Source organism: Carassius auratus, unplaced genomic scaffold (genome assembly GCF_003368295.1).
Source record: "Carassius auratus strain Wakin unplaced genomic scaffold, ASM336829v1 scaf_tig00217083, whole genome shotgun sequence".
Lineage (NCBI taxonomy): Eukaryota > Metazoa > Chordata > Actinopteri > Cypriniformes > Cyprinidae > Carassius > Carassius auratus.
Window position 1 is genome coordinate 2501 of NW_020528885.1, and position 18808 is coordinate 21308.

The 18808-nt window shown below is 33.3% G+C and overlaps 1 protein-coding gene across 2 annotated transcripts in view; it reads right to left on the reverse strand.

Annotated features, from left to right (window-relative positions):
- Positions 1-18808, reverse strand: part of LOC113099901 (phosphatidylinositol 4-kinase alpha-like) — a 39817-nt gene that overhangs the window by 487 nt on the left and 20522 nt on the right. Inside the window, exons 30-55 of one of the 2 annotated variants that reach the window (XM_026264808.1) lie at positions 18427-18519; positions 18197-18353; positions 17908-18035; positions 16839-16997; positions 16465-16616; positions 15629-15736; positions 14239-14459; positions 12712-12870; positions 11569-11648; positions 11287-11486; positions 10164-10254; positions 9914-10081; positions 8636-8689; positions 8412-8532; positions 7507-7636; positions 6024-6094; positions 5831-5903; positions 5684-5754; positions 5479-5588; positions 4305-4409; positions 4091-4216; positions 3821-3941; positions 2893-3052; positions 2044-2133; positions 1884-1967; positions 1-1797 (exon numbers count right to left, since the gene is read on the reverse strand). The exon at positions 1-1797 is cut by the window's left edge and continues 487 nt beyond it. In XM_026264808.1, the coding sequence (XP_026120593.1) occupies positions 1746-1797; positions 1884-1967; positions 2044-2133; positions 2893-3052; positions 3821-3941; positions 4091-4216; positions 4305-4409; positions 5479-5588; positions 5684-5754; positions 5831-5903; positions 6024-6094; positions 7507-7636; positions 8412-8532; positions 8636-8689; positions 9914-10081; positions 10164-10254; positions 11287-11486; positions 11569-11648; positions 12712-12870; positions 14239-14459; positions 15629-15736; positions 16465-16616; positions 16839-16997; positions 17908-18035; positions 18197-18353; positions 18427-18519 (3084 nt within the window). In that variant the 3' untranslated portion in view covers positions 1-1745. The remainder of the gene's footprint in view (positions 1798-1883; positions 1968-2043; positions 2134-2892; positions 3053-3820; positions 3942-4090; positions 4217-4304; positions 4410-5478; positions 5589-5683; positions 5755-5830; positions 5904-6023; positions 6095-7506; positions 7637-8411; positions 8533-8635; positions 8690-9913; positions 10082-10163; positions 10255-11286; positions 11487-11568; positions 11649-12711; positions 12871-14238; positions 14460-15628; positions 15737-16464; positions 16617-16838; positions 16998-17907; positions 18036-18196; positions 18354-18426; positions 18520-18808) is intronic. The other variant, XM_026264809.1, reaches the window with a different exon arrangement.

An 18808-nucleotide genomic window follows, 5' to 3' on the forward strand; every position in this document is an offset into this window, starting at 1 on the left:
AAGAACAGCAACTATACAGCAAATTTGTCTAATGAAGATAATACTCCCAAGGCCCTATATCGTCCGCTATGGAATTACATCTACAATGGTTTTAGAAACACATGCAGAACGACACCAGATATTCTGTTAAGTCAGTAAAATACATCGTCTTTTTGGGTTGAAGATTCCTGTTAGGAGTTAAACAGACAAACGGCATCTGAGTGAATCTCACGAAAACACATCCTGCTCACAATTCATCCAAAAATCTAAACGAAGCCTATTTTCAGGAGCATTAAAATACTTTGCTTTTTTTATTATTATTATTTGCATAATTCTGTCCAAGCAAACATTTCCCCCAAAATTCTCATTAGTGTAATGCATGTAATGCTCAGATTTTAGATTTTATTACTTTGTGTAACAGGGTTGTTTTTGTTGCAATATAATAATTACATAGACAAACTTGTTAAAATGCTCAATGTGCACACTGCCCCCCCCCAAAAAAAATCTAATTCTCATACTTTCAATCAGTATTCATAGTGTAACAGTATTTTTGTTGTTGTTGTATTATACTGAAAAAATGCTATATTTTTACTTAATTTTAGTAAACTCAAATTAAAGGCAGAATATAAACATATTAGTGACATTTTGCATTGCATTAATGTGAAAATGCTATGTACGTCATTTTGAGGAGCATTAAGATATTTTATATAATTTTTTATTAGTATCATATGCATTATTTTTGACAATATTCCCACAGTTCTAATTAATATATTCAGACGGTGTACTAGTTTTTTGTGTAATTTTCTTTACTCTGTGTAACAGTTTTTTTTTAAATTGTATTATAATAAAAAATAATGCTGGAATTTTTTTTATTAAATAGTAATAATCATTCAGGCAGTAAATGATGTAAAAATATTAGTGACATTTTGCATTACATTAATGTGAAATTTAGTTTTAAAATGTGCTGTGCACAATGTCATAATGCAAAAGAAAACTATTTAGGAACGTTGCATCTTGCATTATTTTGTATTTGTATTATTAGCATTATTCTATTCAAGCAAGCAGTTTTACTGTAATGCAACTAGACGGTGTACTTTTTATGTAATACAGTAATTTTTGCTATATCATAGTAATATCATTTTCTTTTATTTAAATCAACAAATTAAAGGCAGTACAAAAAAATACCACCACGATATATAAATACGAAGTAGTGAAATTTATGTTTAAAATAAAAAATATAAAGAATAAATGTGCTATGCACAGTCAAAATGCAAAAAAATCGAACAGTCCTAAAAATAGACAATTTTCCTTTTCAACCATACTTGACAGCTTTCATGAGATTCACCCCCTTCAGTGCCAAACACGACATACGGACGAGATACAACATACAAACACTGATGTATTGCATAGCACAGGTCATTTGCTGACGGCACGTAATCTACAGTGCAATCTGTGCCAGAGTCTTAGAAATGGCTTCCTGGGAGACGCGACTGAACCCAGAGATTCAAGTAGAGTTAAAGGATGTATTTCTCAATAGGAATGTCAAGATTCACACACAAACCGTCACGGCAGATGCCTTAAAGGGAGATCAGAGGAAAAACATGCAGCTTTTGGACTACAGCGGATCACTAGAGAGAGGCCCTGAGGCAGCCGGACAGGAAGTGACACGTCTGGATCAGGGCCAATCAGAGCAGGTGATGTATTCCCATCTATAAAGTGCTCGTCGTAAAGGATTGTAATAGACTGATAATGACGTGGGTCCAGTCTCAGTACGGGATCTGGTTCTGGTAGTACTGCAGCATGTCGTAGGTTTTGCTCCTGTATCAGAGAAACACAGTTTCATCAGAAACGTTCACAATAACACACTTTCTTTGATTATAACGTGACAAGGCGATGCTTGTTACCTGCTACTGAGGAAGCAGCGCTCGATGACTTTAATCATGAAGGCCGCGGCTTCCTTCTCGCTCATGTTGGGGTTGAACCTTTGCCTGCCGAACACATTACAGCAAGGTTATTATCGTCATCCAAACCTATTCAATTATGATTTAATATGCAGTCACGTACTTGAGGAGTTTGATAGTCTGTCCTCTGAAGCACGGCAGCCCTGTGTCCAGCATTAATGTCACCAGAGATACCACAGCATCCATGTACGGCCTGAGAGAAACAATTCAAACACACAACGGAGGGCTGCAGATTATAAACAAGCTACTGACAGAAAACCAGTGTTATCATTTTATTAACGAGATGCTATTATAGTTATTATTTAAATACTGAGAATTAATTTCTGAATCTTACAAAAATATTTAAATAATATATTTTTAAAAACTATAATACAGTATAAGTAATCAAAATTATATGTTTATATATATATATATATATATATATATATATATATATATATATATATATATATATATATATATATATATATATATATATATATATATACACACACACACATTTTTTATTTTAAAAACAAAAAATAATTCAAAAAATAAAAACTAGTAGCATCTCACTGATATTTTAATGACACTGGTTTTTGATTTAGTATTATTGTTGTGATTGTCTTTTTTTATTATTTTTTTTGGTATATTTGCAGTTTCATTTTTAGTTATTTTAGTGCATCAAATTTGAAACGTGAAATTTGAAGAAGTCAAATTAAGGTTTTCTTTATATTTTATTTCTATACTTTTTATTTTATTTAACGGAAATGTTTTACGGTTTCAGTTTTAGTTCTAATTCTATTTTATAATAATATACTTTTGCAATCAGAAAATATTGGGGTGGTTTGCAGGGGACAGAGTTTGGCCACAGAGGACAGCCAGAATCCTTCCCAGACACCCTTCTATCCTCACATCTGACCTGATCAATCATCTCAGAGGATGCTGCATTATTGAAGCGCGGCCGTCTCACCTTACGGCCAGGTATCCGCGCACACACATCTCCATGAACCATTTAAAGGGTGTGGCCTCCATCTTGCCGCCCATGATCATCACCATCTCATCGGTCAGCTTGATGTCGGGCTCCCAGCCCAGATTACCCCCCGGAGAGCTCTCGAACATGAAGCCGAAGTCTACGGGACACAAGCAGGCAGTCAATTCATCCTTGTTTCAGATTTAGTGTTAGTTTATCTAATAAAAAAATAATAACAATTTCATTCAATAATAAAAAAGTTGGGATAATGGGATAATTAAGGCATTATACGATGAAAATGTTCCTTGTATGATGTAAAAACTTGTATGTATGTAGTGGTTACCAAGTTTAGTGTCTCTACCTTAAAATAAAATATCAATGTTAGATGATAAATAAAAACTAAACAAAAATTAAAAATGCTGCCTTGGCAACTAACAGAAATCAAATTAAGGTGAAGCAAAAACAAACAAACAAAAAAGACAAATTGGATTTAAATAAAAGCTAAAACTGTAATGAAACCAAAATAAAAAATAAATTAATAAAACCTAAAAAAAAGTAATATTTAAAAAGGAAAAACAAATAGCAGAAGCACATAACAAATTAGTAAAAAATTAACTAAAATTAAAATAAAATCTAAAAGTATAAAAAAGAAACCTTATTCAGAATATAAATAAAAAACAAAACAGAATAGAAACATATTTCTATTTTATATTTTACATTTATTGTATGACACTTTTGAATAGCCAATCATAAGAGGTAATTTGCATATTTTAAATGTACAGTCGCAAAAACAGCCTGTTTGAATAAAATGCAAGACAAAAGGGAGGAAAACAGTCTAAATTATGTTGCAAGAAACCATGAGTGACATTATAGGTGGATATAAAATGCTCCTAAAGAATGTGGCATCTTTAAGTTGATCCTGACTCACCGATGTGGATGAGATGGCCTTTGCTGTCCAGCATGATGTTACCATTGTGTCGGTCTTTGATTTGTAGCAGGAAGAGCAGCAGACTGTATGCAGCCATACTGCGGATGAAGTTATAGCGAGCCTTCGAGAGAAAGAGAGAGGTTACAGAGAGAAGACGCATAAGAATTAAATGATCAGAGCTGCAGAAGCAATTCAATACACACGTCAGCTTTCTGTACAAAAACCAATACTATCTAATCTCTGAAATGTACTGAAGCAAGTGTCTGTCACCTTCTGGAAGGCCAGCGTGGACTCGTCCCCGTACTGGTTCCTGAAGTAGTCGTACATGCCAAAGTCAGTCTGCCGGCCGAGCTGATCGCGGGACTTACAGTCCGGAATACATTCAATCACGCCACACTGAAAGAAGCAGACAGGAAACCAATGTCAGCAGAGCTCCAGCGGGTCAGGAGCACGACGTCTGACAGGAAGCTGGAGCGAGACTCACTCCAGGAGCGGTGGCCACCACACGGTACGGGAACACGAACAGATCCAGACCCACCAGCTGGAAGATGTTCTTGAAGAGACCGATGATCTGGAGCGCAAGCATGTCCTGAGACCAGAGAAAGACTGAATATTAACTCAAAACACAGCAAGGTCAAATTAAATCCACCTTTTCATGACAATTCAGCAATATATATATTTATGTGTGTGTGTGTGTGTTAGGTAAAAAATGTTAGCCTGAAAATGCACTCTGCTTAAAAGCGTCTGCTAAATGCATACATTGATTTTAATTTATATATGAGAATTTCCCATCAAATTTTTTACGTTTACACTGAAAACTGTAATATAATCAACAGATCCTCCAAATATTATATTTTAAAATGATAATTATATTTACATTTCATTTTTAACACACACACACACACACACACACACACACACACATATATATATATATATATAAATTTGTTCTTTTCAAATATATATATATATATATATATATATATATATATATATATATATATATATATATATATATATATATATATATATATATATATTTTAATGAAAATTGTGTCAATGTGCAAAATCTTGGGTTTGAAAAATTACATATATTTTTTCTTGTAAAACATATGTGCCTGTGTGTGTGTGTGTGTGTGTGAGTATATATATATATATATATATATATATATATATATATGAGTGTTGGGTTGGTGTCCAGGGTATAGCTCTACAGTGGTTTGCATCATATTTAAGAGACAGGACAGTTGCTGTGAATTTTGGAGACTTTTGGAGAATTTTGGTGTCCCTCAGGGGTCGATTTTGGGACTGTTGCTGTTTTCTCTTTACATGCTTCCTCTAAGCGCTATTTTTCAGAAGTATAGCATTTCATATCACTTTTATGCAGACGATCTCCAGTTTTACCTTCCTGTGAGCTTAGATAAAACCTGTTCACTGGACAAAGCACTAAAACTGAGTAAAACTGAGGTTTTGATTGTAGGCTCTCTTATAATTATTTTATATATATATATATATATATATATATATATATATATATATATATTTTTTTTTTTTTTTTTTATGAAAATCTTATGATTTTGAAAAAAAAAATGCTGAATTCACATTTCTTTCTTTGATTTCTCCTTTACATGATTAGGGATGTTTCCCATGATACTGACCTGTCTGCAATCATCGCCCACTTTAAAGATGGCCGCCTGCCAGCAGACCTTTTGAGCCGTCTCTGGATTCTCATCACCTTCATCCTGAGAGTCTGACGGAGAGCGCAGACCTGCAGACACACACACACACACACACACACACAGATCTCTCAGAAACTGCATGTACACTGCAAGCGCTGCGAGGTCCAGGTCCTGTGCGACTCACCCTCTTTTTCAAGCTCGCTAACTCCACACCTCTTCACTTTGAATTTGGCCAAATAAGGAGCTTTAGCAGCGCTGAAAAAACAAGCTGATGTTAATGAGCTCATAAATCACAAGTGAAGAGAACGCATGTGAACAGCTTTTGCGATACCTCTGCATCGGTGTCCCTGACTTGTAGTCGATATCCAGAACGATAGCTTCCGGATTACTTGGCAAATAACATCCTGATTACAGCATTAGAAAAGTCATAAACAGAAAACAGAAATGACACAAATACCCAAGTAATATTTTTAGAGCACAATTACTCTCATCACAAATTTGTTTTAAATTGACGGATGTCTGACCCGGCTGAACTTTGATTTCGGACAGCGCCTTCAGACACGCTCTCTTCCTCTCCTCTCCTTTAGGAACAGGCCTGGAAACAAGAACAGCGTGCTTTTTATACTCACTTTACTTCAAGTGCATTCAATGTATATTTTGCACAGAGAAAATCAAGAATATCTCCCAACACTTCAAAGGACTTCAAAAAGAAATACTATAATACATTGACTTTTTTATTTAAAAAGGGATAGTACTCACAAAAATAAGAATTGGGCATGATTTACTCACCCTCAAACCATCCTAGGTGTATATGACTTTCAAATTATGATTCAGACTAGACAGGTTTCATGTGATTCAATATTTTTGCCAAATTAATGCAAAACCTCTTAAAAGCTTAATTTTCCTGCAAACATGTACTTTCTGATTTCTTTTTCTTAATTTTGTGGTGAAATATGACCAGGACACTGCAGGTTTCAGGAGATTTACTCTTTTAACATGAAATATTTTTGCACACAATGCAAAAGAGCTTAATGTTCTTGTCTTTTCTAATTAATTGTTTCTTAATATTGTGGCATAATATGACAGGTTTCATGAAATTCACCCATTTACATTAAGCTCTAACATAAGATTCTGTGCATAGAGCTTCTAAAACATTAAAATCTGTCTTGCTGCACTGCAAAAAACATTTTATTTCATCCTAATTTTTTACATTAAATTTGTCAAATCTTCCCAAATAATCAATGTTTATAACAAGTACAATAGTAGAGGCACTAATATACAACAGCTCTTGGTTAATGATCACAAGATATGCAGGTAAATTAAAAAAAAATCATATAAAATACTAATATAAAAAAATATATTCATATGAAATATGCATATAAAAATGTATTTATTATGTATTACATTTATAAATGTAAAAAATATTTTTATAGTGTTTAATTTTGATTAATTTTGCGTCTTTTTCAATTTAATGCATCACTGTTGAAAAAAAAAAAAAATTCTAATATTAATAATAAAAACATTTTAAAAGTGTGATTTCTAGACCTAGAAAAGTCTAGAAAATCTTTGTTAATTATTCAAAAATTAATTAATTTAATTTTTTTTCTAGTTATGTCAAGCTCTATTTATAAAAATATTCTTTGGCATTGAAATTTATATTTATGAGCAAAATAATATTTAAAAAAAACCTAATGACAAAATTCATGACACGCAGGTAAACAAAAAAAAAAAAAAAAATTGTTTTATTTGAGAATTTTAAGTGAGTTTAATATGACATTCTTCTGGTTTAATTAATTAGTAGCTTTTCATCAACTCTATATTTGAAGGCACCATCCTATACATCCTTCAGGTGTAGCACAATCCAAGAATAAACCGGCATGAAATCAGTGAATGACTGATGATGTTTCTAATCGTTCCCTTTCAGTCGGGATGCTGCCTAGAAAGGTGAGGCAGTTCACTAGGGTTTGAAAGAGAGCTCAAATGTGGTGGGAATGGCATTGCACATACTTGATAATGGCGGAGACGTTGGTGATCTTGTTGAAGAAGTCAAACTCGCGCTGGTAGAAGTCTTTAGCTGGACCTGACAGAGAGTGTGTGATCTCCTCCACCATCTGCTCCAGAAGCTCACCGATGTCCGCTGAAGCACAACAACACATCAACTATCAGCTCCTATTAATCTGGACATCAGGCAGTGACATCTCAGTTCATTCGAAACCATTAATGTTTCATGAACTGGAAGAGGAAGAGAGCCACTTTTGATTTCTAAAGCGCATCAGCACAGGTGTCCATGTTCATGTTTCCATCGTACACAATAATCCCAGACTCTTATTAGTAAATTATGCACTATTATTCAAACATTTGGGAACAGTAAGATAAAATATATATATATATATATATATATATATATATATATATATATATATATATAATATATATAAAGCATTTATTTTTATGTAATATTTTATTTTATTTATTTATATATATATATATATATATATATATATATATATATATATATATATATATAATTTTTTTTTATTTAATTAATTATTATTTTTTTCACATTTTTGTATATTTTTCCATATTTTCAGCTTTTAGGCGAAAATGTGTTTGTTGTGAAAATGTAAAAAAAAAAATCCTTAAAATGGGCAACTACGATTTTTGTGTAAATCATTGAATAAAAAGTTCAAAAGAACAGAATTCCTTTGAAATGGAAATGTCTTTACTGTCACTTTTGATCAATCTGATGCATCCCTTATGTATAAAAGTCATAATTTCTAATAAGTAAAAAAAAATCGTACTGACTTCAAACATATAAACAAAAGTGTGTGTTATCTGGGAGTAATTTGACTAATTGAACTACAGCGAGTAACGGGACACGTTCTGTCTGAACTCGACAGCAGGTCACGTACGATCTTTCTGTTGGCCTTCCTCGTCCAGAAAGATGTTGGTCTTCATGTTCCATATGAACTGATGAGCGAGGAGCTGGGACTTCTGTGCGGCCCACAGGATGTACTCTCGCACGTAACCCATCTGTCAAAAAAAACGCACGCAAAAGATGTTAGGAGCAGGCAGCAGCGCAGGGCTGTGAGAGTCAGAGCAAACCACTGTTGTGTTAAGAAGAACTCTTCCTCACCTTGTCATACCGCAGCGACTGAACGATTTGAGGAATGTAAAACAAAATCGCGTCCTGTAAAAGAATGGCAAGTGAGAAATCACAGAAACATAATGGACAGACCTTAATCTGTTCCTCACACAAGGAATGAAACGGGGTTAAAACCTTTTGAATCACCCTTCAGAACATCTCCTTTTGTGTTTCACACAAGTGTCAAGGTCTAATTACATCAATGGAAACTGTAGATAAAGGCATAAATGCTGTCAAATATCTGATATTGATCAACAGCAAGTTAATTGCTCAAATGAGGAAATTTTAAAAGCATGGGAATTAATATTTAAAATATTTGTAAAAGTCAAGGAAATGTTTATAATGAATGTTTTTTTCTAGTTATATCAAGCATAGTACAGAAACTGAATTTGAATCATGTGATTTCTGGACATTGAGAAGTCACGGGAATTAATAGTAAGTCAAGGACTTTTGTGTCAAACTCTAAAATGTTTGATTAAAAAATTAATAGCCATTTTAAAATTGTGATTTCTAGACCTGAAAAAGCCATGGGGATCAACATTACGAATATACAAATGTTATAATAAAATCACTTTTTTCTACTTATTTAAAGCCCTAAAATATTTATAGATAAAAAAGAAACTAATCACAGATGACAGGAGAAGTCACCGGTAATAAAACATGTAAACAATAATGAACATTTTGTTTTTGAAACATATGGAATTTAATTATGTTAATAATTTATAACACTATTTTTTATTAATTTCTATCATTATAAACTTAATTTTAAATAGTCATATACATATTAAAATATTTAATTAAATTGATGTAAATGAATAGGTTTGAAAGTGAACAGTTTTGACAGTGCAGCAGTCAATTACCCTATTTTCCGGACTAGAAGTCGCACTTTTTTTCATAGTTTGGCTGGTCCTGCGACTTATAGTCAGGTGCGACTTATTTATCAAAATTAATTTGACAAGAACCAAGAGACATGAACCAAGAGAAAACATTACCATCTCCAGCCGCTAGAGGGCGCTCTATGCTGCTCAGTTCTCCTGTAGTCTACACTGAAGACATAGAGCGCCCTCTCGTGGCTGTAGACGGTAATGTTTTCTCTTGGTTCTAAATAAATGCGACCTATACTCCAGTGCGACTTATATATGTTTTTTTCCTCGTCATGACGTATTTTTGGACTGATGCGACTTATACTTAGGTGCGACTTATAATCCGAAAAATACAGTAATGTCTGGGGGCTAAGAAAGAGCTGGTCTCCAGGCTGCTGGTACGTACAGGAGGGAAGGAGCGCAGGACTTTGACTCCATACTGAGCGGTGAGCGGATGAGGAGGGTACATGCTGGAGAAGTACGAGAGGCCGGTGGGAGGATCTGCAGGAGCCCAGCACAGGATGTGGCTCAGCTCTGGAGAATCAGCATCAATGGTGTGCCACGTCACCAGGAACTATGGGAAAAAAACATAAGCAACAGTTTTAACACGCAGCAGAACACATAATGTCCTGTTGTGGCAGAACGGTGGCTCTAACCTTAACTGCCTCTGGCACATCGCTGACCGCACCAGGATCCAGTCGAACCAGACGAGTCACTTCCGCCACGATGGCGTCTGCATTTTTGAACCTACAAAAGAAGAAAAGAGGCCACCAAAACATGAGCTTTCTACCAAAACCTCAAAACTGGAGTGAAACTGATCAACTGGTGCTGCACTCAAATAAACAAACATGCATTCATAAACACACAAATAATATTAGCATTATCTAATTACATTTTCAATAGCATAATATTGCATTGATTATTATTCCAGATTTGATTTGTCTTATTGATACAATTGAAGTCTTTATCTTATTAAGAGTGGAAAAGATATAAAAAAAAAAAAATCATTATGTCAGTGAAAATTTTAATAAATATCAGTAATAATAAATGATAAATAATGATAATGTCAGTGCACATTTGAATAAATAAATAACTAAACAAGCCAGATTGGTTAAAATAGGTTTCAGTTATTCAAGTCAAATTGTCTGACGCATTGTATTCTTTTAATTAAAATAATTAGTGCCGGGCAAAGATTAATCGCGATTAATCACATCCAAAATAAAAGTTTTTGTTTACATAGTGTATATATGTGTGCTGTGTATATTTATTTCTGTATAAATAATGTTTGGAAATTCCTTTGGATAAAAATATAAGTGCATTTTTGATATATAATATAATATAATAATTGTTTTTCATATTAGAGAAAGAGTTTTGTTTTCTGAACTTTTGTGAAAATGTACTTAATTGACATTAAAAAAAGTCACTGCTAAAAAGGTGCTAGGAAAACATTTTAAATTATAAAAAAAAAAAAAAAAATGTCTTGATGTGTAAATATGTAAATAATATTTTTCCACATTAGAGTAAGAAGTTTTTTTTGTTTTTTTGGGGGGGGTGGATGTGCATTGTTGTCATCAAAAAATGTCACTGAAAAAAAAAAATATATATATATATATTTTTGATTTCAAATCAACTCAAATTGTCAGTGAGTTCAAAGATTTTTTTCCCTTGACTTGACACAGTAGATTCTAGAACTGATAAAAGATACATGCCTTAAAACTGCTGTAAGGTCGACAGCTAACTAGAGTTTGGCACAGAGCTTCAGTCTCATTATTGGTGTACCTCGCTGGCAGCTGCATGGCCAGATACGGAGCGATACTCCAGGCCAAGTTGACGTTGTCCTTCCACTGTTTCTCACTCAGGTTGATGTATTTGGATCTCCAGTTGGAGATGCTGGTCTCTACCGACTGCTCTGTGGCGATGGCCAGCTCCTGCGTTGATAGCGGGTTGTACCAAGTGGTCAGTCGCTCGATCTCACTGGCCTGCAAAGAAAGCACAGAGATGCTCAAAACACAGAAGTGCATTGGTTTCACAGGAACCAGGCTGGGGAGAAAGCCTCCCTACCAGTAAGGCCAAGAGTAACGTCCTGCGCTTCATGTAGTACTTGTGCAGCTGCGTGCCTCGGTTGCTCTTTTTGGACATGCCTATGTGAGAGAAAACACAAGTACATGAAGATAAACATTAAACATGCTGGACAGAGACAGGACACCTGTGAGACACTAGAGGTGCTTATGTAACAGCTGGACAACAAGCAGAGCTGCTTCTACATCGTCAACAGTGCTATTCTTGGATCATTGGGGTCCGATTATAGTATTTCACTGTCTTGAAATAGTTTTTACTTTTATGTTTTTCATTTCAAATTTAATTTAATTAATTTTAATAAAAAAATACTGCTTTTGTCTTTTTTTTTTCTTAAATTCAATAATAATAATAATAATGAAAAAAATAATAATAAAAAATGTATTACTTTTTTTTAGCACATAATCTTTTACAACAAATTAAAAATAGGAAATATTGCTTGGCAATGAGGTGAAATAATATCAATTTTAATATTTTATGTGAACTTAATTTCAAGTAACACAAATATTTTTATGGTTTTAGTTTCAGTTAAATATAATAACTCTAGCTATGACTTCAAAATATGACAACTTTTTTCCCCTGATAAACAGAACAACCAAAATCTGATGTCACTGTACAAGTAATTTTAATTTTAAATAATATTCATTTTCTAGTTATGTCTGCTCTGAAATATTTTTCTTTTCTCTTTTTCTTTTTTTAAATTACACAAATGTAATAAAAAAGTTAAAACACTATAACATATATAACTTAAAACCCTTATTTATATATTATTATTATACATTTATATATTCTAATAATATATATGAATTACACACATGCACACATATATATATATATATATATATATATATATATATATATATATATATAACAGACTATTTGAATACATAAATAAACACCTTTTTTTTTTTACTGACTACAATGGTTTACTTATTAAAAAACAAGTAATAGTGACACCGCAGCCACCAGCTGATTTCCAGCAGCTCAGAAAGCATTCATAGCTCAGTTAATGCAGAGCTGACTCTTAACCATCAGGAGATCACTGCACAAGCAGATGCACATTGGCCGAACAGATTAAACCATTAAAACCAATCCGGCTCAATCGGCTGTTGTGTGTTTGGGTGACACCTGATTTCTTGGAGGTGGTGGACATCCCGCTGGACAGGGGGTAGGTGTTGATCCAGCCCTGAGCGCTCTGCTGACGGGAACCCATGGTCATGTCCATGTTGTTCCTCGGGTCGGCGGCGTTCATCACCGACAAACTGTTCATGGACGGGTCCTGGTTGTCTGTGAGAGGAAACGCTGTTAAATTAAGGATTTAGGAGAATTTAATTCTCTTCTCTCTGTTACCTACACTATTAGAGTGAATCTCATGAAGAGTGTGTGAAGATCATAATTTACCCCCCCCCCCCCAAAAAAAGGCATACGCATAAAGAAAATGCAATTTATTTATAATAAATATTTTTATTGCATTGTGACATTTTCATGATGTTTCCACGTTCAACTAACAAAATTTGTATTACTGTAATACGTAACTTTTGAGTTTCTTTAGTAATTCTCATTTTTCTTACATTAACGCTTCTAATATTTTCATTCAATATTATTCCATTGATAATTATTCCAGATTTTAGACTTTAAAAATACAATAAATTTCTTAACGCGCATGAAAAGTGCAATTAATATAAAATAATACATAATATACAATTATCTCCATTTATGTTTATCATGTGTATTTTATATTATGTGCACATTAATAATTAATTTAATTAATTATTTTAATAATGTGTCAGAAAATGTGCAAAACTGTCAGAATTATTATTTTTTTTTAATCTCATTAAATATATATTATGTCCTATTTTTCTATTTATGTATCATATTTATTGCACATAAAATAATTTTTTTCTAAAACATTTTTTTGGAAATGTGTGGAAAAAATAATGCATTTTTAGATATTAATTAATTAGTGGAAAAGATCTAAAAATAATATTTTTTTTTTTTGAAAAACAATTAATTTCTTGTTGTGTAAAAACGGAGCACTTTCAAATAATATTCAATTTAATCTAAAATCTGATTTAGGGGTGAGACATAACATGTTTCCTGACAGATGCCGTGAGATTCACTCATTATTTTTTAAATTAATATTCTTCTTTTACCCCATTTCCAAATTTTGTCCCATCATTCCAGCACTTTTTCTCCTTTCCCTTTCCCATCAGCTTTAATGAATTATTAACACACAGCATCTGAAGAAGTCAAGCCTGCAAATGATAGTCGACGAGTAAATACCAAGCGAAGCAACTGATTTGTGGAGCTGTCTGGCGATGTAGCACATCACACGATGGAGAGGCTTTAAGGGACGAATGAAGTCTCAATTAGTCCTCTGAAATTGAAATGATCATGCATTTTACATGAGAGAGGGCGCTAATGTTCTGATGAGGTCATGTTTCTATAATGGAGAGAGAAGGATGGTGAGGCGGGGAGAGACGGGACGGACGCATTTGTCAATCTGCGCTTGGCGACAAATTGATAAATCCGGCCGTCTAGATGATTACCGTGCATTTTTAGTACAGGTTTCAAATTTGCAGCCATGCAAATTTGAACCGCATAAACATGCTCCTGCTGCACTGTAGTCGCACAGTCGTAGCAAGAGAAGCTTACTTAATATCGATAGCGGAGAAGTGCTGGAAACGATAAGCGATCCGAAAATCCCAGCAGATTGGGAGCTTTGAGGGGGATTGGCGCCAAGCTCACCAGGTGGCACGAGCTGACTAGCAGCTAGGTACTTCTTATCGGAGAGGATGCTGGCGTAGAAGCGGATCATGATGCTGATGTCCTCGCGCAGACGCTTGTCTCCCTGAGTGGGGAACTTTGAAGCAACGCTGAAAAAGAAGAAGAAAAAAATTATGATGATGATTCATTTATTTGACTAAGCACACAAGCAGCCAAAAATATCAAGTAGCTTAGCAGAGACTGCCAACTTAAAAATGAAAATCAACTGCAAATCAAAAGAGTTATCTAGAGTTGTCAAACTATTAATCGTGATGGAACGCATTCAAAAATATAAGTGTGTTTACATTAATATATGTTTGTGTACTGTGTATTTTTTATTATGTAGGTATAAATACACACACAACATGCATTTGAGAAAAATTGTATTTAAAAAAAAAAAAAAAAAAGTTTTATATTTATATATAAAATATTTACACACTACAAACACTACTTGTAATTAAAAAAAATAACATTAACAGAAATTAAATAAAATATACTTAAAGCTAGTTTATTTTAGCCAGTTGCCAAGTTTAAATTGAAAGACCTAAAATAACTAAATCAACAATTTTTTTTTAAATTTTCTTTAATTTCTAATTCTTATTAACATGCATTACTTTAGAGTTTTTAATAGTAATTAACAAATTCTCTCTCATTCATCTATTCATTATTCTTAATGCTTCTCGAAAAATATTACTTTATTATATAATTACTACATAATAAATAATAATAATAATTAACATAATATTCCATTGATAATCATTACATACTTTATTTGGCTATTTATATGCCTGAAGCCTTGAAAATGTTTTTTTTTTTAATTAAATTGTTAGCTGAAAGTAAAACCATAAAAAACATTTTCATTATTTGTAATAAAATAAGTATAACCTGAAATATTACTTATTTTCTTTCAGCTAGTTACCAAAGAGAAAAATGTATCATTTGAATTTCTTCAAATTAAAGTACTAAAATAAAATACTAACAATTAAATGAAAACAGAAAATAAAAATCTAATTCAAAATGTTAACAAACTGTAACTGTAAATCGATGATACTAAAGTCCCACTGCTACAACAACAGATTTAAGTTTAAACAACAACATCTTCATCAAAGTAAAGTGTGAATTGCCTTAACTTTGATGCAGATATTTAAATATGACTATACACAAACAGAGATTAATAACAATTTTACGATGCTCTGTGGTCGGTTTTGTTTTGATTTGTCATCGTTTCCTCTCTCAACAAGCATTTATCATTTATCAAAAACTCCAATCTAAGCAGTACCTGAAATAATCGAAGGCGGTGGAGTAAATCTTTTCCCGCAGCACGTTACGGATCGTGGCGTTGGTCACGACGTCAGAATGAAGGAGCGAAAGTCCGAGAGTCAACAACCTGAGGGCACAGAAATACAGTTCAATCCTAGGGTTATTATAATTAACTAAAACTAAAATGAAAACTAAATCCATAAAAAAAAAAATTGAAAAAGAAATGAATCAGAGCCACATTTCAAAACTGAAATAAAAATGAATAAACTCTATATAGACATAGAAATAAAAACTAATAAAAATGACACACAAAAAAAAAAATACTGAAACTTTTATTCAAATTAAAATGAAAGATACTAAAATAAAACTATAAAGGTATCTCAAATTTACTCAAATAACAAGTGTAAATGTAATAAACTGCACTGAAAAAGGATTGGATTTGTTTAGGATTTACTAACAATTTTAATTCCAAAATTGCTAGTATATTTCACAAATAATTACAAAACACAGCAAGTAACGCATCAAATAAAATCTGAAATTTTGAGGTAGAAAAACTGAAATAGTATTTTCTTGTAAAATGTAATATGTGCACAATTTTTGTAAAAAAAAAAAAAAAAAAAGATTTATTTTTTCTTAAGCAAAGAAAAATGTTGTATACAAATTTGACATTTCTTTCTTTTAATTTAGGGATGAAATAAGACCTTGTTCTTGACAGCCTCAGTGAAATTCACTCTGGTTTTGCAGACCAATTATGTTGAACTGTGAATGTTTGGAGCAAACTGAAGTCTGAAATAATCTTTAATAATCCAATAATCTTTATTTGAAACAGTTTTACAGTGCAGTGTTCTTACTAACCTGAAGCGTGGTCCAATGGCCGCCACGTGGCGGTTCAGGCTGCTTTTCGGGCCGCCAACGTTGAGACACAGAGACCTTTGCAGAAGAGTGCCGAAAATCTCCACCTGATCAGCACTGCTGTACTTGGCGATCTCAAAGCGCTGGACCAGGAACTAGACAAATGGAGAGAAAAAATGACTTGATGGAATAAATAAAATGTTTGACATTTTGGTAAACCCCCCAAAAAAACAAATTGTGAACCGTTTTTCTCAAACAGACCGATTCTGTATCAACGTGAAGTGAAAGGTTTATTAATGCAATTACACAAGAGCGACCCTCATCAAAAATCCACAGCGATAAACTCATGACGGGTAAACAGGGTAACAGGAAGTAACCTCGATCCAGGTGTAGTGGGGCGTGACGTCGGGCGGACAGGGGACGGGTTGGCTCTCCTCGGAGGCCGCCAGGGGGTCCGCCTCCACCTGGGCGTCAGAGAACAGCCCCATCTTCAGTTCGATGGTCATCTGCCACGCACCTGCCATCTCCCGCATGAACTGACCCCAGAACAGAGGAGAGACTCAGTGAACACTAGCCAAAAACACTGGAACACCTGCATAGCTCAGATACGCACGTTACATGAGGAAACATCGAATATAACAGCACAGATTTAGACTTCATCGTGAACAGAATATTAGAGCACTGTGTGCATTCTTAGACTTTTACATGTGCAAATGTTTGGAGGTGTTCAATACAATACAATATATTACTGTATAATAAAGTGTGTGTGTGTGTGTGTGTATTTAATTTTATTATATAGTAATATATAATAAATCAAATTCAAAACTATTATATTAGTATTATATAAATATATAATACTAATATTTTATATATATACATATAGTACAGACCAAAAGTTTGGAAACATTACTATTTTTAATGTTTTTGAAAGAAGTTTCTTCTGCTCATCAAGCCTGCATTTATTTGATCAAAAATACAGAAAAATCAGTAATATTGTGAAAATATTTCCAAACTTTTGGTCTGTACTGTATATATATATATACACACATTGTAAATAATTGCAATTGTATTTAAGTACTACTTTAGATGTACTTGTCTATTTTACTAAATGTGTTCATTTCTGTCAGTTGCAGCTGATAATAATTAATATATAATAATTAAACAATTTAATAAATTTTTGCATATACGGTAGTATTATAAAGTACTACTATACATTTCAGTATGTTTTTAATTTATTATTTTATTTCCTGCTGTTTGAATATTATGTTGGTTATGTGATTACAGCTCTTATTTATTTATAAATGACTGTTTACTGGAATAATGACTTGAGATTTCTTTTCTTACATTTTATTTGGGTTTTGAGACCATTTCATTTGACTGGTATTGGTATGCATTGACTAAATACTGGTATTATGACAGCTCTACATATACATGTGTGTATCTTACCGGGACTTCAACGCCTGTCCTCGCAGCCAGGAGCCATTCCCAGCAGGCAATAGCTGTTTCCATGCCATTCTCGGTGAACATCTTTAATGGAGACCAGCAGAGGCGATGCAGCAGCTGAGGATCCCATTCTACACAATAAACACAACATAAAAACAAAACTCAGCTGACTTTGTTAACGACTGCAGCTGTACAACAGCATACTGTAAAACTGAACTTGATTTGTGGTATATTCAGTGTTTCATTATGCAACTTGATGGTATGAACATCTATTTGAAGTGTAGTAACATGCCTTTGGAGCTGATGAGCAGCGCAGTCATTTTGAACATGGCTTCAGTGAAGGCTTCCGGCTGACCTCCGTCCAGAGCTTCATTCATCTCACGAATCATCAGCTTGTTCAGATCTGACGTGCTCCGCGTGGCCTCGGAGAAATGGATCATCCCTGCTACCTGTATATGAGACACGTGTCTGAGCTTCTTTCATTAAACCCCCAGCAGCCTCGGCTTTATTATTCAGCATTACCTCTCCAGCATAGCGGTTTCTCAGGTTGAGGGAGGCCATGAAGTTGGAGTAGTCTTTCTTCACACATGCTGGTCTCTCTGTGAGCTGAGTGGTCTGAAACAGGAACAATATTGTTAACTAAAATAAAAAACAATTTTTATTATTATTACTTTTTTTACTTGACAAAATGAATGCTAAATCAAAAAGTCAAATAAGATATAAATAATAAAATCAGTTAGACATAAAACTCTAAAATAAAACATTTAAATCTTTTAAAAGCTTAAACTGGTTTTATTTCAGCTAGCTGAAGAAAAAAAAACAAGAATTCAAAATAAAAAAAATTATAAACTTATTTGTTTTATTTCAGCTATTTTCAAAAAAACAATAACCCAATAAAATAAAA